Source organism: Argiope bruennichi, chromosome 7 (genome assembly GCF_947563725.1).
Source record: "Argiope bruennichi chromosome 7, qqArgBrue1.1, whole genome shotgun sequence".
NCBI classification, from domain to species: domain Eukaryota; kingdom Metazoa; phylum Arthropoda; class Arachnida; order Araneae; family Araneidae; genus Argiope; species Argiope bruennichi.
In genome coordinates this window covers 65,374,082-65,401,478 of record NC_079157.1, presented here as the reverse complement: position 1 = coordinate 65,401,478, position 27,397 = coordinate 65,374,082, and the positions used below count along the sequence as shown (strand labels likewise).

General features: G+C 25.5%; 1 protein-coding gene across 1 annotated transcript in view; it reads left to right on the top strand.

Moving 5' to 3' along the window:
* LOC129976579 (PH-interacting protein-like) overlaps window positions 1-27,397 on the top strand; it is a 42,836-nt gene that overhangs the window by 12,027 nt on the left and 3,412 nt on the right. Inside the window, exons 14-34 of the mRNA XM_056090213.1 lie at window positions 36-186; window positions 860-994; window positions 1,358-1,486; window positions 1,573-1,798; window positions 2,423-2,680; window positions 5,480-5,718; window positions 7,355-7,474; window positions 9,588-9,670; window positions 9,898-10,159; window positions 12,473-12,679; window positions 13,720-13,921; window positions 14,882-15,055; window positions 15,695-15,968; window positions 16,421-16,546; window positions 18,291-18,447; window positions 19,629-19,787; window positions 22,572-22,724; window positions 23,578-23,702; window positions 25,135-25,310; window positions 25,782-25,868; window positions 26,129-27,016. Of these exons, the coding sequence (XP_055946188.1) occupies window positions 36-186; window positions 860-994; window positions 1,358-1,486; window positions 1,573-1,798; window positions 2,423-2,680; window positions 5,480-5,718; window positions 7,355-7,474; window positions 9,588-9,670; window positions 9,898-10,159; window positions 12,473-12,679; window positions 13,720-13,921; window positions 14,882-15,055; window positions 15,695-15,968; window positions 16,421-16,546; window positions 18,291-18,447; window positions 19,629-19,787; window positions 22,572-22,724; window positions 23,578-23,702; window positions 25,135-25,310; window positions 25,782-25,868; window positions 26,129-27,016 (4,331 nt within the window). The remainder of the gene's footprint in view (window positions 1-35; window positions 187-859; window positions 995-1,357; window positions 1,487-1,572; window positions 1,799-2,422; window positions 2,681-5,479; window positions 5,719-7,354; window positions 7,475-9,587; window positions 9,671-9,897; window positions 10,160-12,472; window positions 12,680-13,719; window positions 13,922-14,881; window positions 15,056-15,694; window positions 15,969-16,420; window positions 16,547-18,290; window positions 18,448-19,628; window positions 19,788-22,571; window positions 22,725-23,577; window positions 23,703-25,134; window positions 25,311-25,781; window positions 25,869-26,128; window positions 27,017-27,397) is intronic.

Genomic DNA, 27,397 nt, shown 5'->3' with positions numbered 1-27,397 from the left:
ATAAGAAAATAAATAATAAACTTTTATATGTATAGACAATCAGAAGAACAGACAGATGCTAAACAAAAACTTATGGTCACTATGGTCAGTTGGGCTCTTGATGATGATAAAGTTATTACAGCTGTGAGTGATCACTCCATAAAAGTTTGGAATTCCTTTAATGGAAATTTAATCTTCTGTTTAAAGGTAAGTTTTATTAATATTTTTATTAATTTTAAAGACCACTTCTCTAATATTTAAATGTTTTATTTTGTTATATTTTAATCTACTTTCTGCTATGTTTAGACTAAGGGCATTTACTTACAGATAAATTATTAAAATTCTGTATTATTATTTTTATAAACATAGATCATATTTTTTTTCTCTGATTCAATTTCAACATCAGTTTTATGTCATTGTATTCTGATATCAGTCTAATCCAAAAGTCTACTCAATAAGTATATTATTAATAATTTTGAATAACTTTGGTGTAGCCTTGAAATTTAAAAATAATTTTACCAAAATCTTTCTTTTTAAAAATAATTTGATAAATCCAGTAGAAATTAAAACCTTTAAGCCTATTTTTTTATCTGATATATTTACTTTAAAACAGAGTATCCCTTCTTTCCCTCTGCATTAGCAATATAAGTGAATTTATTTTTTCATAGAAAATTATTGTATGTCTATAATTCTTCAATTATGCCTTTTTAGTACAAATCCGTAGTTTATAATTATAATTATAGTAATTATATAATGATATAATTTGATTACAATTTCTCCCTTCTATCTGGAACATTAGTAATATCCAGCTAAAATAGTTTGAAAAGTTATTTATTTTACTTTTGTTCTTTTTAGAAATATTTACATATTTTATTTGCAGGGCCATGAGGATGAAGTTTTTGTGTTAGAACCCCATCCTACAGATTCTAGAGTGTTTTTGAGTAGTGGTCACGATGGTCGAATTATTCTATGGGACTTGATTTCTGGGACCATCATAAAAAATCATTTTAACTTGGTAAGTTCTTATTCTTTTTTTGGGATGACTCGATAAGGTCTTTATATTCTAAATTTTTATGATTGTTGGTATCTAAATATATCTTCATATTTATGTTAAGAAATCATAGATAAGCAAAATTAAATTTTTCAAAATGTCTGTTCAAAGATGTTAATAAAACTCATTGACGTAAAAAAAAATTTCCTTGATTTTCAGTATTTGTACTTCAGAGCTTCTCTTGTAATGACTAAAAAATTTAGCATAATTTTTTCTGTTCTGTCATTTATTTTTATCTATTTAACATAAATATCTAAATATTTTTTAAATCTAACATAAATATGGAAACTCTTTTGTGGTTTTGAAACAATATGATTTCCATTTTAGATTGAAGGCCAAGGTCATGGAGCTGTCTTTGATTCTAAATTTTCTCCTGATGGTTTGATGTTTGCATCAACAGATTCACATGGCCATTTGAGTATCTTCGGATTTGGTTCTGCTGATCGTTATAAAAAAGTATGTTTTAAGTTATAAATTCAAAATTAAAGCATTTTAATTTTTATTAAAAGAAAGGAAATAAATACAAGGTTCCCTTTCTCTAGGTTCCTGAGGAACAGTTTTTCCATACAGATTATCGACCAGTTATCCATGATATGAATCACCATGTATTGGATGAGCAAACTCAAACTGCCCCTCATTTGCTTCCACCTCCTTTCTTAGTAGATATTGATGGTAATCCTTACCCGCCAAATATACAGAGATTAGTTCCTGGTCGAGAACATCAGAATGATTCTCAGCTTGTTCCTTATGTAGCTGTGTCTGCTGAAGGTATAATAGTATTTAATTTTTTAAAAAACTAATATGTACATAATTTTTTTTATTTGCATTAATTTACATGAAAATGCTATGAATAAAATGAAATTAAGAATTAAATTGCAAGATCTCTTATAAAACTGTTTTATTATTTATCTTCATAGGTGTTTATGCCATTGTATAATTACATGAATAACTGATGGTACTTTTACTAACTTTGGAATTTTAATCACAAAAAAATAGCAATTCTGTGCTATTACTGAAGTTTTTTTTTTCTGCTCTAAATAATTAAAAGTTAATTGTCTTTTGATATTGTTGAATATGATGTATTTAACATGAATGGCATTCTGTAATGCCAAATTAAACCCCGAGGACAATAAAAAAAAATTGGTAAAAATTTCTCAGAATATTTTAAATTTACAGTTAAATATTAATTTGAGGTTCAAATAAATTAAAAATCTTAATCTATATACTTAGTTGATCACATATTCTCTCATTTTATTAAATGTCATGCAATTTTGCCATTTTTTAAAAGCCATTTTAATTTGAAGCATATTAATTTTCTTTTAAATTTTAACGCCTTTTCCAGGTAAATTTGTTTTGTGGAAATGAGATGTATTTTTTAAAATAATTTTCTAGGAGATTCTGAGATTTTGGAGCCTGTTCGACCATCTAATGACAATGATAGACCAACTATTGATGACATGATTGAAAGATTACAACAGGAAAGAAATCAAAATATGGACCAGAATAGAAGGAGCAATGATGGTGCTTCTTCTAGCAGGTCATCTGTGGATCTCCTGCGTTCTCCTCATTCTAGTCACCGTACTGTTAATGGAAATGATGATCGCAATGCTCATGAACCATTTTCGCCACGCACACCACGATCTCAAGCTAGTATGTCAACATTTCTCATCTTTTTAATTTGATGAAGAGTTTGGACATGAAATTTTCTTAAAATACAATGGAAAATTGAGAGTCACTAAATAATTGCTATAATTAAATGTATATTTTCATCTGACATGAATGCTAGTTTGCATGTTAAAATAATCTTTATAAGTATGATGCTGCATCTTTTAGCTTCTTAGTAAAATGAACATATAAAGATTATTGCTACTTGTTGAGGGTTTTTGCCTGTAATTTCATAGACATGTGCAATTTTTTGACTAAAAACCTATTAACTAGGGTTTATATAAAAATCGACTTTTTGAAACACCAGTTTTCAAATTCCATATTCCGAAAAAAGCCGTTTTTCGAATTTTTGTCAAAAAATAGAATAAGGAAAAATATTTTCCCTAAGTTATATAAAATAACAAAAAACAAAATCTATATCAAATTCAATTAAAATTAATGATTACATATACATATTACTTACACAAAATAACAAAAACTTAAACAAAAATATAATATTTGTAAAATAAATATAATATTAAACAAAAATATAATATATAAAACTTAAATAAAAATATAAATATATTAAAAATATATATTTGAATAATATTTATGTTGTTTTCACTAATTTTAATTTTTCCTAAGAAAATAGAATTTTAAAAAACATAAAATATGGACTGAACCATGGCTAAGTCTTAAAGCTAAGTCTTATTTTCGACACAATATTGCCAAAAATTGAAAATACTCGTTAACTAACTAGTGAGCTTGGTTTTATAGTTTTCATGGCATCAAATTAACAAATCTAAGATTTTTGTTCTTTTATTCGTTGCCTCAAATAATGAAAATTCAGCTTTCAGTGTTTTTGGATTTGTAAGTTTTTATTCAGGGTCTTCAAGAAATTTATAAATTGATTTTTTCATGGCTTTTTTAAAAAAAAGCATTACTCTGATGAGTAATTTCTTTGATTTACTCTTCATCATAATCAGTTTCCACATTGGAAATATTCTAGACAATATCTTTGCAGATGACTTAATAATTTCTGTTTTTGAAACTAAAAGTACACTAAATTTTTTTTGCTGAACTAGAAATGTCTTGTGAATTTTGCAAATACAACAAAAGAGTTGCTGATTCTACTTGTCTTCTTTTTTTGAATTTGTTCTTTTAAAGCATATAATAATTTCAAACTTATTTCTGTGTTCAAATTTTAAAATTCATTTAACAGAAATTCAAATATACCTTCACTTGTTAATAAATTCGCATCTCGTCACCTTTAGCCCTCGGCTGCTAGACAAATCGGTCCCAACCGATAAAATTCTTCTTCTTCTTCTTCTTTTTTTTTGAAGAATTGGAATATCCAGGTGTTCCGGAAAACAGTTTTCTTACTGTAAAAACCGGTTTTCGAATGTGACAAATTTACTTTAAAAAAACTGTTTTTAAAAAAATCGAATTTGAAAAAGTGTCAAGCCCTACTATTAACTTGTTAAATTCATACATATATAAATAGATAAATGAGCAGATGTAATTCTAAATTGGATTTTTGAACTGGAGATGGTCTAAATTATGGAGATTTTATCATAAGCTCAGATATTTGATTCTTTAGGAATAGGTTTATATGAGAAAATAAAAATGAATTCTTTTAATTATTATTTTGACTTTCAAATAATTCTTTTAGATTTTTTTTGTCGAAATTTAAATTAATTTTTAATAAATTTTGATGGAAGAAAATGTGAAGTACATTATTATACATTATTTATAATACATTATTATTATACATTATTTTTATTTGTTTATACATTATTTTTATTTGCTTTCACAATGGTACAAATACATTCTCTTTTACTAAATAAATATATTTTGTGTTGCTTTTTATATTTATTTGTTAACTGTAATCTTTTTTACTAGGAACTATTTCTCAAAATAGAAATAGAATAATAGAAATTAAAAACTTTTTTAAAATTCAAATTTATTCTTATATGATGCATAGTTTTTACTAAATCAGTAGAGCATCTTAAAATATACACCATTTTTTATGTGTTAATTTGCACGAACACTAGTATGCATGAATGAATCTTTTAGAATTATTTTAACAAATTATTTTTATATATTTCATTTTAAAGAAATATGAGATAAATTAATCAGAATGCGAATTAAAAAACAAAAATTTGTTGTTCTCACATTTTCCGATAAAATACATTTCTGTGGAAATGGCATTTTCAAAATCGAATTTTAACATCCTTGAGATAAGTTTTCTCTTATATAATCAGTCTATAATATTTTTAGTGTTCGAAAGATGTTTTGTATAAATTTAATTATTTTATTGTTCTATTAATCATATTTTACTTCTCAGTGTTTGTTTAGCAGAGTTCATTAGTGTATAAAATTCATTTTTTTTTTTTTTGTGTGTGTGTGTTTTGAACCTGTGCCATGTCTGTATTTTCTATGATTATGGAAAACTGATAAAGATTAGTTGAAACATCAGCTTTTGGGTTAAATTTTTAAGACAAAGCATTAATCTATAGATATTTGACCAAATGAAGTTTTACATTTTAGCTGTACTGTTTTTATACATAGCAGATATTCCTGTTTTTAGAGTTTTATATTTTGAAACTTCTTTTATTTAGAATGATCTAATTGCCAAAATTAAAAATATAGTTTTTTCCTTTTTCTTATTGCTCCTTACTGTCTCTTTATATAAGTTCTGTTAAATTAAAAAAGTTATTCTGCTCCATTCTATTTTCTATTTCTGCTCTTAAAACTATTTATTTCAGAATTAAAATCAAATTTACGACTTGAAACCATTTTCAGGTCATAGTCGTGTGGGTTTGCGCCAAACAGGAGAACGTGAAGGTGTGCAATCAGTTGGGAATTGGCAGTCAAGAGGAACTCATTCTGATGTACCTTCATGGGTGAAGCGCGTTGTTGTTAAGCCAATGGATCCTGCTAAAGCTGAGTATTATATAAAGCAACGGGAAATGCTAGCAGATAATGAAAAAAATTTTTTCAATAGAGAAAAGAAGAAGCGGCCTGTGACTGACAGAAGTGAAGTAAGTTTTTTTATCCACCATATTTTAAATATGAAAAAAAAAAAAAAAAAAATCTTTATTTATTGCCTTGAAATGGATTTCTTATATTGTTTCTGTCATAAATTATGAACGCCAGAACTCCAACAAGAAAATATAAATTTTTAATATTTAAATTTTAATAATATTTTTATTATTTTTTTTCTTTTCAAAATGCACATAATTGTTATAACTACATTCTTTGTTTTACTTTATTGTAAGTTTTCTTGAATTTTTTCAAATATATTTGGGAATGAATGAAAATTCATTTATTCATTCACATCAATTTCTTCCACCTTCATACATTAATAATAAGGGAAACCGATCCTAAAGTTTTAAAATATACTAGTATTTTAAAATAAAGGAATTTTTTTAATCTTAAATTCTTTACTATTTCATTAGCTTGAAATTTTTAAAAAGTTCTTTGTTGCATATATGCATTATTTTTGGAAAAATTTTACTTTCTTCTTAATTCTTCAAATATTAAATCTTATTTATAATCATTTCATCTTGTCAATTTTCAATGTTTGGGGACAAACATATAAAAGTAATGAGTTATAAATTTATACTTAATGCCAAATTCAGTTATTTGAAATTTATTATTGACAATATTAAAAATGCTTTCCCATATTTCAGTTAGAATTGTTTAGAATGCGACTGCTTATTTAATCATCTGTGGGAATTCTTACTAACAGTATTATTTCCAATACATTAGATTAATTTTTTTTATTTGTTAATATTTTGTCTTTTAATATCAGATTATCACAAAGAAAGTTAATAATATATGTTGCATTATATTATCCTTGAAATCATCTGAGCAGTTTAAAAATTTTTATTGCTAATATTTAATTTTTTTAGCCTTAAAAAACTTTATAATTTAAAAAAAATACAATAAATCACCATTTATACATCTTTCAAGTAAATGATAGAAATAGACATATAATTACAATTTTAATAAACAACATTTTTTATTACAGATTTAATGTTGCTAGTACTAAAAAGTTATAATTCTAGTTTTTTTTAAAGATAATTTATTTTTACACAATATTGTAATCAGTAATTAAATTTTAAAACTAATCAATTTTTATAAAAATAAGGAAAATCAAAAGCAGTAATAATATTTATCTTATTTTGTATAATTTTGTGTGCTTGCAGATAAGTATTATCTAATTTTTTTGTTAATTTTACTTTTATTAATTTTTTCCCTTCTTTTAAAATTTCATTTTTATTTATTCTGAAAGTTCTTTATACTTTTGAAACATTTTATGTTATTAAAACACAGTTTAAACAATGATACAGAAGAAATCAAAGATTCTAAAAGATATAAGTTATTTATTAGGGACAAGCTTATCAATCACCCTAGAAAAAGTTATCCCTTGTTAGAAACATAGAAGTTTGACCAAGGTGGAAAATCTGCAAATTTTAGAAAACGAAGAAATCATGTATTAGTAAAGTTTTGTGTCATAAGTTAAGTAGTTAATTGTTACAATGGTTAAAATAAATTACATTTTTTTTAGAAATGTATAAGTGGTGTTATACTACATATTGCCATGCAAAGATATAATTTCAGTTTGAATAATTTAATTCATTTCTACTGGTCTAAATATCTTTCTTCTTTCAGGAATCAAGAAATGAAGCAACCAGTAACTTACGTTCTCAAAGACGTATTGGTGCCCGAGCTGGGTTGAGGTCAAGAACTCAAGAAGATGTACTTAATAATGCATTTGGAGAAGAATTTGAAGTAAATCATAATTGCCCATTCTTTACCATAGCTTTATTATAAAATTACACATTTTTTTAGCAGGCCTGGCTTTTAACTGATTGCATCATTTGCTCCTGGTTTGGGCTTTGCATCAAAATGCCATCTACTTTCAGTTCAGTGATGTAACTAGATTGGGATAGGCAGAGTATATGCTTAAAGGGGCCCATGCCAGAAGAAGCAGAATTAAGTGTGAAAGTTTAAAGGAGCTTTCCACAACATATTTATGAAACATACAAAAAAATTAAAAAATTCTGTATTGAAACTTTGATTATTCCACTTTTCAGACTTCCTTAGATTCAGGGTGGGGAAGGTGTAATTAATAATTGACATAATTCAAAAATTTTAAATTTGAATTTATTTTGGAATGAAATCCATCTCTAGGAAACCCAGTATGAGCATGTACATGTGGAAAGTATAATACAGAAACAGTTAGAATAATTATATTTATTAAATAGTTTTATCTCTAAAATTGTAGATCCTTATTTGAATTTGGGGCAAATCCTTTAAAGGTTTGCTATCAGTCTATATTTGTGAGCATGCAGCTCTAGAACTCAAAAACTCTATAAGCTAAACAAAATATATGTGTTATTTTGTGTTGTTATGCAGTCTTGGTATCAAAACTGTAGATCTGCATCCATTATTGGATTATCTACTCAGAAACAAGCAATTGTACAAATAATTTTTTTCAGTAAAATACAATTAAAAAACAACAACAACTGTTTATTGATATTTAATCAGAATTTAAAAAAACAACAATTTTAATCAGAATTTTAAAAACTTTACTATTGATGAGACTAAAATTCTAAATTGGTATAATCTGAATTGCATAGAAGGAAATTTTAATTAATCTTTTTTTCAGTTAGTGACTTCTGACAAAAATAAATTATTACATTAATTAATTAAAACATGTATAATCAATAAATAGATGTGATTCTATAGATAAAATACAAAACTGAGCTGAAACCATAAAATTATTGATCTCAGAGGGTCAGTTAGAAAAAATCATAAAAAGAGTAAATATATTGATTCATTTTCGTTTCTTTTTTTCACTTTCATTCCCCCTTCCCCCCGAAGTTTGGGTATGAAAAAATAATATAAAATTAAAAATAAGTTTTAAATATATTAGTGGGGGAAATGGATAATAGAAGAGTTGCTGCTGCCTTTATCAAATTCTGTTGCTATTTATTCAATAGAGTAACATCTGAAACGTTTCTTTTATTTCACTATATTACAAAACATTAAATGTGCCATGTTGTGGTAATATGCAAAAAAGTAATAGTCAGTGAGCTGCTACTTTTTTAAAAATTAATTTTAAATCCCTAGATTATTAAAAATGAAAAAAAAAAAATTGTATACGCTTTTCTTGCAAATTGAACACATTACTTCCTTTCTATTGTATTAGTAGTCAATATGTATTCCCCAACTCCAAAATAGCTTTGATTGGGCATGAACTTGTTAACTAGACAAAATATCAACCAATAACCATGTTTGAAATCAAAATGTTGGCAATTATTAATTTATTATTATTTGCTTTGATTTAGTTTACAGGTAATATGGGATATAAAAAGATATCTTTTTATAATTATATTTTAAAGCAGTTATGCTTTTTTATTGTTATACTTCAATCTGTAAAAAGTTTATTTAAATGTTTTATTATTTATTTTTTTAAATAAATACATTTTCCCCTGAAGTTTAATATATTTAATATTATTTTATATAATCATCTAAACTTATTATTAATCTAAATCTTATTATTAATCTTAGTGTTTTAATATGATTTAAAAAGCAAATTCACCGAAATCTATCTATATCTGTTATTAAAATCTATAATCTGGGCATTAAAAGTTAATCAGAGAAATGAATTTTGATATTATATAGAAATGCTGTTTAGTTAAAAATGTTTTGTAAAAATCGGATTCTAGTAATTAATCTTAAAATGTTAGCTTTAAAAATTACATTTGGAGGAGACTTTTGCTTATTTGTTCTTCTGTTAATTATAAATTTACATAAATTCTGAAAATAATGTCTAAAAATATTTTAATGTCATTTATGTTTGAGAAATTCAGCTTCATTATTTATTTATTTGTTGCAGAATCCGGATAATGTGAATTCTAACAGCACTTCAGATTCTGAAACTGAAGAACAAGAAGGTTTACCTGACAGCTCGGAAGGAAGGTGCGTTGTGTAGAACATTAAATTTTTGCCTCATACTTTATAAATACTCTTAAATCTTAATTTTTTTTTATTATTGAATATTGGGAATTTTAATTTGTTTATTTCAAGATTTAAGTACTGATATAAGCTTATGTTAATTTTGTAATTATTTTGTTTAAAAATTTGCATTATCCTGCTCTATCAAATATTCATTATTTATGTGCATTTTTACTAATTTATTTATGCAGTGAATCTGATTATTCTGACTGGGCTAATGATGCTCCTGCATCATCAAAACCTAAGCCAAAGCCTGAACCTCAACCATCTACATCTACTGGAAGAAGACCTGCTTCCTTGAGGCAAATTAAACCTCGTCGTCGTCTGGTATCATCTGATGATGACTTGAGTGAAGGTGATGCATTTGATAATGATGATGAAACTTCTGAAAATAAACCTGAAATATCAAGGAGAAATAGAAAGCAGGCAGTCACTCCAAAAAAGAAAATAGCTGTAAGTGTTTGATTTTAAATAATTCCATAAACCAGACATCATATAACAATTTGCTTAAATATTAATGTTGTTAAATGACAAATGAAGATATGTCATTTAATAACATTATGCTTAATCTCTTATCGTTATAGGACAGTAAATTTCATTTGCATGGCCTAATGTATTTCATTCTATTGTTTTTATTTTGCTTTATGTATTTTCAAATTCTTTAAGAGTTTTCACTGAATATATGCCACTATTAATTAGAATTTCAATAAATTATCATTTCCCCCCCTCTTTTCTTTGATTTATTTTTGTGGTATTGCTGGAAATTTGAAAATCTTTTGTTTTTTGATGTTTTGATGCATATTAAAATTCTTTAAATAAATATCTGTAAAATGCTTTTAAAATAATTTTTAGATAATTAAAAATACAAACAAAAGCAATTAAAACATGGTATTTAGTTTTATTTCTAAGTTACTTTAATATAATATTGTCTGTGCTTTAAATTTGCCTTTAATTTGGACATTTAACGGTTTAAGTACAGGGGTGTTTGTGCTCCGGGGAAACCCCGGAATTCCGGGGATTTTGAACTTCGATACCCGGAAATTCCGGGGATCGTCGTTCAAAAGGAAATAGGTATAATAATGAATTATTTATTTTGATCTGGGTAATTTTGTTTGCTTTGAAAGCAGAAAACGCAAGGTCAGTGTGTGTGGTGAAAACTTTTCCTTTCTTTCTCCAAAGGCAGTGATAATGCGCGAAAAGGGGGAAAAAACTTCCTTTTTGTTCTTTCCTTATTACGAGTTATGACTCATTCCCCCGGTTCTCGGACATTCTCTTCTGGATTCTTTTCGGCAAGTAGGCGCGGCAGAAAAAAAAGGGAGAGACTTCGTTCGACCAGATGTGCGATCACGTGACCTCTGTTCAGAGGTCTTAATTTTGCAAAATTAATGGTTATTAATTTTGCAAAAAAAGTAATTCATTGAACTTTTATAATTAGGTCATTCAATACTTCATAATTGTAATTTTTCATTTCCCCCCCCCCCTTCTCGAAACTCCAAAATGTCGGTAGTAAGTCCGTAAAAGTTTCAGGGGATTTTTTGGGGTCCCACAAACACCCCTGTAAGTAGCAAGAAATTTTAAGTAGCCACTTATTTAAGTTAGTGTTTCTTTGATGTAATAAGTCCTTCTCTGAATTCATTTTCTTCAGTTGGTACCAATTATAAAGTTTTATTAACTGAATCTTTTTCTAAAATGCTGAAACTTTATTAATGTTTATTGTAGTTATAAGTGTTTTTTTATTCTTTTAAATATATATTTATAGAGGTTTTATAATTAATACTTCAAAGAGGGAAATCATAGTTGAGGTAGTATATAAAGGGGGAAAAAAAAGTATGCCAAAAAAGCAGTAAAAAAAGCTCTTGCACTTCATTTACATTTATTTTAATAGAATTTTATAACTCATTCATAACTGTTTCATTTATAAATTCTCGTCTTCATCTTATTTCTTTGTTTAGGATAATATGGTGAAAGATCTAAGTTATTGGCAGTACTTTAACAAGCACATATTTACTTACCATTTTCTGTTTAATGTGCTGAATTATTACCATTTTTGCCAAAAATAAAAATGAAAAATCCATAAGCATTTGAAAAGGGAAAATTATATTCTTGCAAGTAATCAATGTAAAAAATGAATAAGTTCAAAATGTAAATGATAAATTTTGAATATCATATTTAAATAAGGGAATAAAATCCTATGCATTTAAAAAATATATATACTACCTCCGGACCAATTTTAATCTCTCATTTAAACTTACAAATTATAATTGCCATTTCAAATTAAGATGGGAAGGTATTCCACACATAAAAGAAATAGAAGCTGCAGAACTACAGAATATCACGACCTTGCAATTGCAATTAAAAAGTTTAAAGATTAACGGATTACTACTAAGTAAAATCTTGTCATTGGTCATTGTTTGCTTTTAATAAAAATATTGAATATTTTGTCAAAATATGAATAACCATTTAGCCACAATTTGGATGTGAATATATAGATATTTGTTTTGTTAGTAACATACATAAATATGTATATCTTGAATGTCTAATTTACAAACAAGTGATAGTCATACACTAAGGTTTCTATTTCTTTTGAGTTTATGGGTTATAGATAACTTATTTATCGGTAACTATTTCTGTTAAATGACAAGAGGGGAGGGATCTTAAAAGAAAAAAATAATGATCATAAAAAGAGCATTTTTTTTATTAATCAACAATGAAAATGTTTCAACAGAAATATTTATAAATATTGACTTTTAATGTTTAATTTAATAGGCAAATGGTAAGAAGCTCCCTGAAAGATTCCGTCCACCTGAATGGTTAACAGATGTTATGCCACACAAAGCACCTTATGTACCTCAAATAGGAGATGAGATTGTGTATTTTAGACAAGGTCATGAATTATATGTTCAAGCTGTGAAAAGAAATAGAATATATGACATTTACATGAGAAGTCAACCATGGAGAAAAATAAATTTGAGGGTCAGTATTATAAAATTTCGATATTTTATAATCATTTTCTTAATTTTAAGAAAAGTTATTCAGAGAAATATGATGAGATAAAAAGAATTGAAAAAAATTTATTTGTTTCCATTAAGTAGTTTTCTTAATTATTATAAACAGTTCTGATATTTCCTCCCAATTTATGTAAATTGAGTAAATGTTTAATCTCATGTGCGCTTAATAATAATTAAAATCCTCTTTGGAAATGTATAATTTTCTTATTGGCTTTAAGAATCCATTAAGTTTTCAAACCTTTAAAGAATTTTTATAAGTAAATCTATAGTTATTAAGTTGTAATTTATTTCTTATGTAAAGAATGATATAAATTAGTATTTGTGTTAATTATTGATAGATTATTGCTGTTTAATTCAATTATTTATATTGTTTGCTTGTCATTTTATTTTTTAAGAATTAATTTGTATGTTTCTTCATTTTTTTGGATGGGGATTGTTTTATGTTTAATGGTTAATATTATCTTTTTTATTCTGAATTTTCTAAAAAATATATCTGCTATGATTTTCAAAAATCCATGAAGAAATTTAATTTTTAAATATTTGTGATAACCAGAAATTGTCTATAATTTTAGAAATGTTAAAATTTTTTTTTTATCTTAACTTATTAAATTTTATATGCAGATATTTTTGCATTTACATTTTTGGTGAATTACAGTTCTTACCATTGCAATGTTTAAATTAATATCCTTTTATTATTTGTGAAGAAATCATGTATTTTTAAACATATAACCATTTAAACAAAATCTGATTACGAAGTTTAATGATAAATGGCTGTGATGTCCACATGATCAATTAAAGTTTTGAATTTTATTGACAGAAATTTGGCAAAAATATATTTGTGCTCCTTAAAATGTATATTTCAAGGTCTTATTGAAATTAATAGAACATAAATTTTCTGTTGAAAGCTTACCATAAAATACTTAATTTCATAATAAAATTTTATAATTTTATCTAGGAAGACTGTGATATAAAATACACATAATAATGATAAAAATATTTATTTAGGATCAAGAAGTAGCTAGAATTGAGGATATTACTTTTGAAAATCATCCCCCTCGTCTGTGTTGTTTAAAATTGAGTCTTCTGAATCCTGCTGAAAAGTGCCCAGAAAGTTTTACTGTTAAATATCATGATATGGCTGATGTTATTGATTTCATAATCCTTAAACAGAATTATGATCAGGCAATGCATTATGATTGGAAGCCAGGTAACATGCTTTTGTAAATATATTGTATACTTTCCTTTCCACATCTTTGTTGGGAAGGGGAAATATAAAATTTACATATTGCACTTTTTTCCCTGTTAGATGTGTCAAAGATTATCAGAACATAAATTGTATTCAGATATATATTTTATGTTATAATTATTTTTCCTTAAAAAAAATGTTTTTTAATTTTTAGTTAGTTAAATCTCATCATTTAACTTATTTTCAAAAAGATTTTTTTTTATTTTATTATTATTTGAGAAACATTTTGAGCATTCTCTTAATTTTTTCTCTCACAAAAATAAATTTTATAAATAATCAATTTTGATGACAAAGCATATATTTTCATCAAAATTGATTATAACGGTTATTGATAAATAGTTATAATCATGTTAATTTGTAATTAGTTTGCTTCAATCATATATATATATTTTTTACTTCAATGTCTTTAGCTGTGATATGTTTTAAATTTATTGATTCATTAATATTTCAGTAGTGATGGGGCATGAGGCATATTGTAAATGACATAGATAATCAAAAACTCTATTCTTAAAGGTTTAAAACCTTTATCTTTTAAAACTAAATAAATAATTATTAATTATCAGTCATACTCTTGGTTGAAGTTAATTCTTTCTGTTAGAACTAACTTCTTATTAGGGCTTTTTCTAACTTCTGTGTATAAAATTTGTTGGTATACTTATAATCTGGCACAAGATTATAACTATTTAAGAAAAGGAAACCAGTGAGCTTAATTCATTTCTGTGGATATCATGAAATTTATTTTTATCCTCTTTTAATACATTGAAGCTTTAATGATCAATTTTGTTAAATAATTGTATTAAAAATAATCAGAGCATAAAATCATCATTAAATTTCCAAATTGATAAAATAAATTTGTTCTGTGCATTCATAAAATAATATGTTAAGAAATGTTGTAAAATAAGATATTTTTATAATTTTTAGGTGATAGATTTCGTTCTGCAATTGATAAAGCATGGTGGCTTGGTACTATTAAGGCACAGAAACCATTGAATCCAAATTTTCCTGATTCCATGTTTCAGTGCTTTTTAGTAAAATGGGACAATGGAGAAAAAGAACACATGAGCCCATGGGATTTTGAACCAATTGACAGTGAACGTTAGTATATATGACAATGATTTTCTTGCAATATATATATAATATAATATAATATAAATAATAATTTGTATTGTCAAATTATTATTTGAAATTTTAGCTTATTTTGATATAATTATTACCTGGTTAAAGTGAGAATAATAACTGAAGTTTGTTATAATAAATTTAAAAAAATAAATGTTTAAATTTTTTTTTTTAATAAAGCATTCTTGTAGTTTACAAAGTTTTTGATACCTATGATTTAATTTTCTTAAAATTACTCAACAATGGCAGTGTTGTTAAAGAATGAGTGTTTTAAAAAGTTTATCAAATTTTATTCCTTTTAATTTTTTCTTACTATAACTGTCATTAATAATTTTACTGTGCAAGGTATTCAACATCTTTTTCGTTGTTCTTTTCTTTAATTTTACTCACAGCATTTTTCTTTGACACTTTTTTACGGAAGAAGAAATGATAGTTCATTCATTTTACTCATTTTTAAAAGTTAAAATATAAATTCTCTTTCTTTACTCTTGAAAGATATCTTTTATTTTCTGCAGTTTTTTAATATTGAAAATTATTTATTTTATAGCAAATGTCTTCTTAATTTGTAAGGTTTTATTAAGATAATTTGTAGTAATAAAGTTGATGTTCCATTATCAGGCTTGCCAGAGGAAGAAGGTGGCAGTGTAGAAATTACCCCTGAAGAACGAATGGCTATGATGTATGTGCCAGAACCTCATGAATGGTCTGAATATGGAATGGATTATGATTGTGAAAGGATTGCTCGAGGTCTAGGAAGAATTATGGAGCTTAGCATTGCTGAGTCATTTGTAGCTCCTGTGGATCTGAACTTGTACCCTAGCTATGCTATTGTGGTGGAATATCCCATGGATTTGGGGACCATTAAAGCTAGAGTTCAAAATCGGTTTTATAGGTAATTAATTTCTTATATATTTCCAAATTATAATTATATAATTAGGAAGTTTGTGATTGCATTAATTTTTGAAAAATGGATCTTTATTTCGATAGATGGGTATTATGGAATTTCTAAAAGCTTTAGTGTTTTGTATTGATTTAATGAACATTTTTTAGATGCAAGTCAGACTATAATAAAATAAAATATTAAATTTATTAAGAATTCTATCATTTATTTAGAAATGGATTTGGAATTTTTCTTTTGGAGAAAAAGCTTTTAAAATATGTTAATTTTTTTAAATTTAATTTAATTCTTTGCAGTTTCTATCTCTCTTTCTCTATATATGTATTTGTTGTGACATACATGGTGTTTATTCTTTTAAAATGTCAGATAATATTTTTGATGTAAATTTTTTGACTGTTTCTAATTTTTAATTTAAAAAAAAATAATTTATTTTAATTTTCTTGCAGGAGACTAGATGCCATAAAATTTGATGTTCGATATATAGAAATCAATGCTTTGAAATTCAATGAACCTGGAAGCAGAATTGTGAAGCAAGCAAAGTGTGTTGTGGATCTCTGTATCAGGTTTATTAAGTAAGTATTCTTTTTTTTTTTTTTTTAACTTTGAAAGATTTGTAATTTCTGAATCATTAATTCACTCAAAATTAATATTCCTCCAAATTAAATTTTTAATTGCAATATACTGCTTAAAAAATTAGTCTTTTTCAATTATTATCTTCCTTAGGTGACTTATGATTCTTGAGAGAAACTTTGCAAAAATAATTACTTTATAAAAAAATTATTTTGTTATATGAAATGATTTTTTTTAATAAAAGTTTCGTCCTTCATTCAAATATAAATTTTAAAATTATAATATTTATAACTAATAAAAATGTTAATTTTTACTTTTTTGTCTTTTGGTGGCTTATGTAAATTAATGGTAATACAGATATTTTATCTCTCCCAGTAGTAGATTCAGTTTTTTCCCCCCCTCCTTTTTCTAGTAAAAAAATAAACAATTTGTATTCTGCATTTTCTGCAAATTCTATGTATAAATTATTTTATATTTTCTATATTTTAATTGCATTTCAAAATGTGTGATTTATTTACTTTAAAAGTTTAGCAATAAAAATATAAAATTGAGTCAATTAATTAGTTATTAATTAGCCACTTAGATGGTAAAATTAAAAAAAAAAGAAAAAAAAAAAAAAAAAAAAAAAGAAGAACTGTTTAAGTTATTGATGTATGATTAAAACTGAGAATGGAGAATGAGTTTTATATATGTAATGACCTAACATTGTACTAACATTTTAACAATGTTTGTGTTTAAAAAAGACTTTGCTAAATTGTAAAATGAAGATAATGTTAAATATAGATACAAATTTAGACAAAATACTTGAGCATATTTCTTTATTCACTGCATATTGAAAAGCTAGTTTTTGTGAATTATTGCTATCATTTTTTTATTGTTGCATTAAAATAATTTTAATTATTAAAGAATTATATTCAACTTATATAAATAAAACTTCAAGATTCATTCAAATTAAAAAAAAAAAAAAAATTCGGAAATTTTTTTTTATGTACAGAAATTTTAATTTGTAAGCATACATAATGCTAATTTTTCATCCTTTTTTTTTTTTTCAGAACATTTATGCTTGATTTCTTTTTAGAAATGAAAAGACTTAAAAAAATTAATGTATCCAAGAAATTTAATTTAAAAAAAATGTTCAAAAATTTTGAAAAATCATTATTTTTTTATGTTATACTTATTGAAATTGCATTCTTTTTTGCTAATTTATTTAATTTTTATCTCATTTATTGATCTTTCTTTTTCACACTTATTGCATTCCATTTACAGAGTCACTTTAAACCAAACACGCATATTTGCTTTTAGAAATCTATAACAAATTGAATTGAATTAAATATCTAATTCTAAGTAAGATAATTCAGCTGTAGAAAAGAAGCTAAGAACAAATTGACAACAAATGTTTACTACTTTTGCCATAAATGATTTCCAAGAGTTTCATTAGAATTGGAAATTATGAAAAGAAATTTCTTATTTAATTTATACCTTTTTAAATGAAATCATTGGTTGCCGACTAAAGTCAATTGGTGTGCACAATTTTTTTGTTCAAAAGTTTTACTCAACATAATGAAACTATTGAATATACAGATATTGTTTTTATATTGAAAACCCAAGATACTTGAAAAAAGTCAAATTTATAGATTTTCAGTACTTAGACATTCAAAATATAGTTTTTTCTACTGTAGATGTCTGTAATATGGTTAAATATTTTATTGATTTTCATGATGGTTCATTTTTTTTTTCATCTAATAGTTCGTCTCATTGTACTGATCCGATGGTACTTTATAATGACATGATGGAAGCCAAACAATCTCGATCTCAAGATTCCCAGAGTGAATTAGATGTTTTATGTAGTGAAATTGATAGTGATGCGGAGAATGATACATCCACTAGAATCAAAAGGAGAAAGGTAAACATTAGAAAATAACTAAATAATTATTCAAATCTTATAAAATAATTTAATTTTAGATAGTTAACCATATTCTTTTAGCAATTTCTTCTTGCTTGTGTGATGTGAAGGTTGGAAAGTAGAATTGTTCTTGTCAGCTAACTGTTTTGAAGTTACATTTTTTTTTTGTCCAAAAGTAATCCCTTTTTTACTTTAGAGTGGGATATCAATATAAAAGTAAACTAAATAAATCATGTGATTTAAATAAAAAAATGTTTTATAATTGATATGAAATATATCATTTTGAATATATATATATTTAATTTCTTCAAATTGTTTTTCTATAGATTATTATTGAAGAACTAGGTTTTTGTAAATGTAAATATATCAAGAAAGTATTTCTAAAACTGGCAAAATAGAAGGGAAAAAGTAAAATAAACTAATGTGTTCTTGTTGTTTTAAAATGTTATCATTGTAACAGAAAAAAAAGTCACATATGTCAACATTATCATTGTATGTAATATATATTGTGCAAATATTTGTGTGCATAGTTTTTTCAGTTGGAAAGATGATGTTATAAAATGAAAAGAACATATAAATTTGTTTTTTTTGTTGTTTTTTTCATTCATCTTGGACTATTTAACAATATTCTGATAATATCTGAGTATGAAGTTTAAATTTTCTTTTGCAACTTTGACAATATCAAAGAAATATTTCATGAAACATATTTATGTAAAAACAAAAGTTTGGTAATTAGGTTAAACAGATAATATTAATGCTATAATAATAAGTTTATTAACTTTCATAATTAATTTTATATTTTTGCAATTAATGTTATTTGTATCAAAATTTTTCACCAATCTATATATTTCCTAATTTATATTACTTAGTTGTGGAATCTTTTGACTCCTTTTTTAATATTGATTCAAAAGTATTTTAAATACGTATATTTTCTGTGAGGAAGTTTTGGATTGAAATATTAAACTCTATTTGCCTGAAACTTGCAAATATCAAAGTATTAAGTTCAGTTTTATCCAAATTCCATGTTTACTTTTTTTTTTTAAAGCAGATCTATATCCTGCCCTATCCCCTTATAATTTTTTTTTGTCATGTAAAATATAGTTCATTTTATTTTCTTTAATGGCACTTTAAAAATTTGTAAGAATTCATACATAACATAATGTCTTTGGTATTTTAAACAGCAAAAAGCTCTCCAGCAGTCGAGCAAACGTGTATGCTTACAAAATCAAAAATATACCTCAAATAGTTGGAGGCAACAGTGTGCACAACTATTAACTACCTTTTTTCAATGTGATGATTCTACGCCATTCCGTCATCCAGTGAACCTCATTGATTATCCTGTAAGTTATGTTTTTCGTAATCTTTGAATTTTTTAAAAATAATTTGTGTTGTATGAATGTGAAAATTCTTATAAACATTAATATTTCAAAAATGAGTATTGAAGATTATGAATTGCATTTAATATTTCTCAAGTTCATTAATGAGGAAAATATTGTTTTAGTATTCCTTGTCCAGAGAAATTTGAATGAAATTTCTTCCTTATTTTCCATTATAATTCTCTCTCACCATGAATAAATTATTTCAAAAGTATGTATTTTAATGCAGCAGATGTTACAATTTATAATCAACATTACTAGTTGGGAATCATTAGCATAAGCTTTTCACTTTATTCAAAACAAAAATAGCCATCTTATTTTCTGTTTTTTTTTTTCCATTCCACATAATGTGAAGATAAAGTTGTTGTTAATTCAGTTTTCTTCCTTATTCCTTTGATATGAATATCCTTTATTTTAAAGCAGGTAATTCATTAAATATTTTTCAACCTGATGACCACATTATTCTTTTTTTGTTATATTTCATATATTTTAATTGCATTTTATATATTTTTAAGTGAATTTTCTAGTAAAAATAATTTTGTTTTAAATAAGCTTCTGAAATGACATGATTGTGCATTTCTATCCAACAATATAATGCAAAATGTCTACAAATTTCTGCAAGTATTCTTAATTATACTACTATTTTACTTGTCAGTTGTTAATAGATTACTTAAAGAATTCTTTTTGTTGAATTATGAAAGAAGAAATGGATCCTTTTTTCCAAGTTTAATAGTCTTTGAAGTTTGTTTCTGCAAATCTAAAGGAAAATTAGATAATTTTTTGTCTAAGTATATTACATTATCTAAGTAGCTAATTCCTTTTTTTTTTTTTTCAATTAGATAACATCTTCTATTTCAAGAACATATCTTATCTTATTGATTCAATTAAATTTACATAAAATAATTTAATGCTTTTGAATTATAGTATGATTTAATTTGAGTTTTTAAGTCTAAACCAGTGGTAATGATGACTAATAAAGGTGAATTTGTATTTTAGACAAATTTCCTCCAATCAAATAGAATCAAAATTTGACATAGAACTACATTTGTAGTCACAAAATCACATATGAAATTCAGTATATTTAAGTTGCTGTATTTTTGATTTATGTTTACAAACATGTGAAAGTATAGATTGACAGGCTGATGACCTTGTGACAAATATGACTCAAAAATTGATGTGGGTTTGTATTTTAGATGCTGAAACTGAAAAAAATTTCACAAAGTACAAAAAAAAAAAAAAAAAAAGTATAGACCAACATATATGTATAGTTAAAAAAAAACAACAATGTATAGTTCAACCTCTTGTTGGATTTGGCTCAAAATATGATATGTGTCTACAAACAGCTAGACAGACTAGATTTTGTTAGAAATTTGATAGGAATCTACTTATTTAGTGTAAAATTTACATACTAAATACCATTTAACTTAAAGTTTATCTCTAACAAGGATAGTTAAAAAAATCATTTTCTAAAAATGTATTTTTTAAAATCCTAAAATGTGGATACCCATTAAAGTTTCAAGTTCATATTTTTTGATTGTTACAATATCTGTGCTATACAAGAAAGTAAAAAAAATGATAATTCAAAACATATATAATATATAGCCAAGATGATTCAGCATTAATTCCTGCTGAAATGATATGTGACTAATATCAGTTTTATTTGTTTCAAAATAGAAATAGTATATTATTAGCAAGGATCACTTTCAGCTGTTTGCTTCCTGTCATTCTCTATTTTGAATGTAAAAAAAAAAAAAAAAAAATATTGGGATGAAACATAAAGTTGATGTTAAGTGTACTTCACTATCAACAAACTGTAATATGGTTGAAGATCTTTTGAATAAAAATAAAATTTTATACTTTAAAAAAAATAAATCTAAAATATTTCTGATATGTTCTTTCTTTCCCTGTATCAAAGCAGCAATTTACTGTGCCTCTGTAAAAATAAAAAAAAATAAAAAAAAGTTGCATTTTTTTTTATAAAAATATAAATAGTAACCATTTTAATTATGGTTCTGTAGCTAATTTTTTTAATCGTTAAAGATAGGCTTATACTTGCAACTGAAACATATTTTATATGACTTAAACATTTTTAAAAAATATTATTTAGGTGAATTGTTCCTCTGGATTGATTTTCATACATTCTTCTGGTCTTATTAGTCATATTAATCAAACATTCTTGACAATTTTAATGGAAATTTTTTTTATAACTAAATATTATAGTTATAAAACTTTGAAAATTTATTATTTTAAAGGCTGTCACTGATATCTCTGAGCACACACTGATTAGCAGATGTTCTTTGAGGTGGCTATTGAAATAATTTAACAGTGATTTCTTAACTATGTACTTAAGTCAGTTTTTGTTGCAGCAAATTAGTTTTTTTTAAAAAAAATTTAAAAACTATTGTGTTAAGAATAGGATTTAGGAATTGTACAAAAATGTAAACTTTTATTTTCAATTGTTAATTTACATATTCAGATAACATAAAACATGATTTTTTATTTCATTTAAAGGATTTAGGAATTGTATAAAAATATAAACTTTTATTTTCAATTGTAAATTTACATATTCAGATAACATAAAATATGATTTTTTATTTCATTTAAAGTTTTTTAGAAGTGTGTTCCTGTCTTTAAAGTTTAGGAATTAATCAAAGGGACACAATTTTTTTTTTCTTCATATAGGATTATTTAATATTTGCTCTTAACTTCAACTTGTTCTTGCCACTTCAACATATATTCTTTTTGCAGGATTACAGAAATATTATTGACATTCCTATGGATTTAACTACTGTTCGAGAGAGATTAAGTAGCAACTATTATAGCAATCCAACTGAATTTTGCAAAGATATGAGACTGATTTTCCAAAATTCTCGCAACTACAATACAAATAAGAAGTCCAAAGTAAGCTTTGCTGTTACCATTTAAGTATTTTATTTGATTTTGGAATATCTGCTATTGTATCATTTTTTTTCCTCTTTCAGTGTTGAAAACTTTTTTTTTAATGTATAATATAGACAGAGTGTAATATTTTAGAGCTAAATGAGATGTTAAATTTGTTATATTTTTGTAATAAAACGTGACTTTTAAAAGTCACAATATTTAATAAATAGTAAGAATTATATATATATATATATATATATATATATATACTACTAAAGAAATTTTTTAAAAAATATACTATTTTAAATTTGAGATGCTCTTGTCAATTGAAGAAGCATCCATATATAAGCTATTTATTCATTCCCATCATGAAAAATGTGCAGTTTATATATATAAGATGTAGAAAAAAAGACCACTAATTGAGTTGAAGTTATCAAGTTCATGATTCAGCTGTGTGATTCAAAATATAAAGAATTTAAATAAAGAAAATATGCAAATTGAATTTCAGAAGACTAGTTCAAAGGCATCTTTACCATGTGTTGTGAAATTTTCAGTATTATCTTCAAGATGTAGAAGGGGTAAAACTTTATTCATTGTTAAATAAAGATAATATTGCAGGCATCACTATGAAATATTTTGACAGAATCTTTAGAATTGCATTAGTAATGGCTCTAAACTATAACATTCTGAATTCATCATATTCATGTGTTTTTATTTTATGAATGTAAAAAAAAACTTCGGAATTAAAAAAAAAGTTTTCATATACATAAATTCAAATACAAATAGTTTTGTTGACTTTCTCTTAATTTATTGTATTATAAAAAAGATTTAATGGAATGTTTTTATTTAAATAATATTATTAAATCATTTTTAGATATATTCTATGACGATACGATTGAGTGCAATGTTTGAAGAACATATTCGAGGTATTATCAGTGACTGGAGATCAGCTGTTAAATATGAAGAAAAAATAAGAAATAATCAATATGTTAGCAATAGGTAATTATTATTTTGTCTATTGAAAATGAATGTGTGATATATTTGTAATATTTATAAATAATTTTAAGATGATATCTTGACAATATCAGTATTTTAGTACTAAACATAAGTTATTTGGTCATTGTTTCTAAATAGATGACAATAATTGGAACATTATAGTTTAACATATCTGTTCTGCACAGAAAAAGAAAAATAGTACATCTTTAAATTTAATAATATAAATAAAAATGTTTTTTCCAAACATTAGATTGGATATTTGCTTAGATTAGGTATTCCAAGTTTATGTTTCCCAAAGTTGATTTGATATTTACAAGTAAATATATTTTTAAAAGAATCAATTCCGAATTACTTGACTAAGATATTCCTACTTTTAACACATTTCTATTAAGTTAATTTTGTAAGCAGTAAGACTTTGTCGGGAATAAGAGATCAATTCATATTATGAAATTAATCTTATATAGCTGAAAGTATACAAAAATGATAACAATTAGGTATGCTATATAAAAGTTTGATGCATATTTTTTTTAAAAATTTATTAAAGATTAAATAAAATATTGCTATACATTGAGTGAATGATATATAATTTTGGCCTGAAATGGCCTGAAAAGAGTTTTAATCTTTCCATCTATGAATTTTTAAATTCAACATTACTAAAGTCAGATTGTTTTCTTGAGTGCCAGTGCTTATGCACTTCTACTCAGTATGTGGATAATTGTGGAACCTGAGTGGAGAGACCTGGAAAAAAGTGCTTTTTGTGAATTAGATTTGGTCTTAAAACCGAATGAGGTAAAATTCAACATTTGAATTTTTCTTCAATGGAAGTATCAATTAAACCACAAAATTAAACATTTGTTTCAGAAAAGAATGGAAGTTATCCTTAATTTCTAAATATGATAAATAATGAAATTTTTAGTTAAATAGATATGATCAATCATGTAAAACTGGGGGGGGGGTCCTGGTTCAAAAAACAATTGTAAAGTATTAAAAAACTAACAGAATATGCAATTAATATATCTGTAATACAATAAAGGAATGCAAAGAAAAATGATTTTGTAGATGTTTTAGAGGAAATTCATGTAACACACTCTGAATAGCACAATGAGGACAAATGATACATGGGAAGAACTTTTTTAAACTCCTTGTCATATTTAATAAAAAATGAAATAAAAGTAGTTATATTTCGTTTTAACTTCAAGATTATAATCTATATCCCCTTTCTCCAGTCATCATGTTCTTGTTATTATTTTTTATTCTTTCCTTCTAAACTTTGTGCATACTTCACTTTTTTTTACATAAAATTATAAGAATACTGGTATTAGTAGGAAGAATAATTGCATAATTATAGTTGAATTGAAGGATTTTTGAGGAAATGAAAATATTGTTTTCTCTTATTTTTTCATGAAACTATGAATAATTGTTAAAAATTTTTCAGGCGAAAACCCATTCCTTCTCAAGAAGCAGGTGTTAATATTGGTGCTTCAACATCAAGAACAGTTTGTCAGCCTTCAACATCTAGAGGTGAAAGTTCTAGATCCTCTAGATACACATCGAATTCTATTTCGGAATCACTGTTTCGTAATCATACGACTAAGTTTACCAATGGTGCAGGTAATTATATTTTATGACTTTTCAATTATCCTTATAAAAATAACTTTTTTTCTGTTTTAAAATGTTTAGTTACTTTTTGCTTTGTTGTAGTTTTGATTTGAAATATTTGTCATAGAAATAACACTTGTATTATAGCATGCAATAACATTCTGATTTCAGAATTTGTTAGTAGAAAAATGCATTTATAAAATTTTTGCAGCCAAATAATGCTTATTATTATTGTAACTTCGTACCTTTATTAATTTCTTATGATTCTCAAATGTTATTAAATTCCTCAATGTTAACATTATCTGAAATGTGATAAGCAAGATTAACATTTGATCCTACATGCTTTTTAAACATAAATTACCAACTAACATTAACTACATTAAAACATTTTATTTAGATTTTAGTATTGAAGGAAATATTTTTTTGCACACTCCTTAATGTAGTCACAGAATATAATTACAAATGATTATCAAAACTTTCTAGGACCAAAGAAAAAAATCAAAGAAGAAACTCAACTATCCAAAAATTCTTCAGTTCGCATGAAAAAGAAAATTTTAAAACCTTCTATAGGTAAGCTTATTTGTTTCTTGGATTTTTTTTTGTTTCTTTTGTTTTTTCAATCTTGGTAATTTTTAACAGTGATTTAAATTTATTGGGAAGGAAGTTATTTCTCTAATGACTGATAGATTTAGGTATTTTTATGATTCTGTGCATTCTTTTACTTTCTGCATATACAATGTATAACAAAGAACTTTTATGATATTGATTATTGCCCATTCTTAAACTGTATCTTTTAATGTGTAAAAATTTAATTGATTTCAATTTTCTAGGAGTTTCTTTATCAAATGGTACTAGAAAGCCAACCACTTCTGTCCAAAAACGAAAAGCAGTTGAAAATCCTCCAAAGAGAATTAGTGAAAGGACAAAAAAGAAAGAGCTTCTTGATGAGGAGGGGTATAGTCAATCAGATTCCAATAACAGTAGCCATTCTGATTATTCCACAAACAATAGCCGGAGTGGAGACGCAGAATGGAATCAGAGCTCTAAAAGATGTCGAAAAGATGCCACTCCAAACTTGCTACAGAAATCACTGAGGCCTAGAATCAACAAAAATAGACCAACACGTACATCATATCATCAGAAATCATCAATTTATAGATCATCACTTCGTAATCATACTCGCACATCTTTGCCTAGATCCCGATCCTCTTCACCAGAAAGTGGATGGACAGCCTTGAAAAAGAGAACTTGCAGATCTCCTCTTCATACACGTTCCAAAAGACTCTGCAATTCAACCGTTGAAAAACCTGATTATAGAGATTCTGGTTCAAGCTCTGATAGTGATGAGGAAGAATCAGAGTCACAGAGCTTTAAAAGTGAGAAAAACTCGAATAGTTCAGGAAGCTCAAGTAAATCCTCACTTGTAAGAACTCGAACTCGAGGCGCTCAAAATAACATCAAGAATCGGCAGTCTGGTTCAAGTTCTGAATCTGAGCAGAGTGATGAGAACTCACAGCCACAAGTATCCCGCAGACCAACTCGTATTGCATCCAGGGGTGTACGTGCCTTAACTGCACGCTTAGTAGAAAGTCCACAGAAATCTGGTCGTATTGTAACTCGGAATCGAGGTGTAAGAACTGTTCAGTATCAAGAAGGTGACAGTGACGAGTCAGAAAATGATGAATCGATGCAATCAAATAACAGCCGGGGCAGTTTACGTAAGTTAACAAGCCATCCAAGGCAATTCTTTCGCAACTAGCAATGCCTGTACAACCTTAATTTTTTAAAATTGTTTGCCAAAGTCTTAAAAGAAGGTTTTTCAAGTAAATCTAAAAGAGCCACTCTGTTATTAAGTTGTATTTTTGTAAAAACCAAATGTTTAATGTTTCCTATTTGTGTACAGCTCATTATTTATGTCATTGAGATTGTGATGAGAGTTTTAAAACTTTTTCATATCAAATCATTTTTCATAATGTAAATATCGCAACTGACATCGAAAAGCAGCTGAATTCTACAATGCATTTCATAGATTTTTTTTTAAAAAAATCATCCCAACTTTATAAAGTGCAATGAAATAATTTGCTATTATATAAGCACTT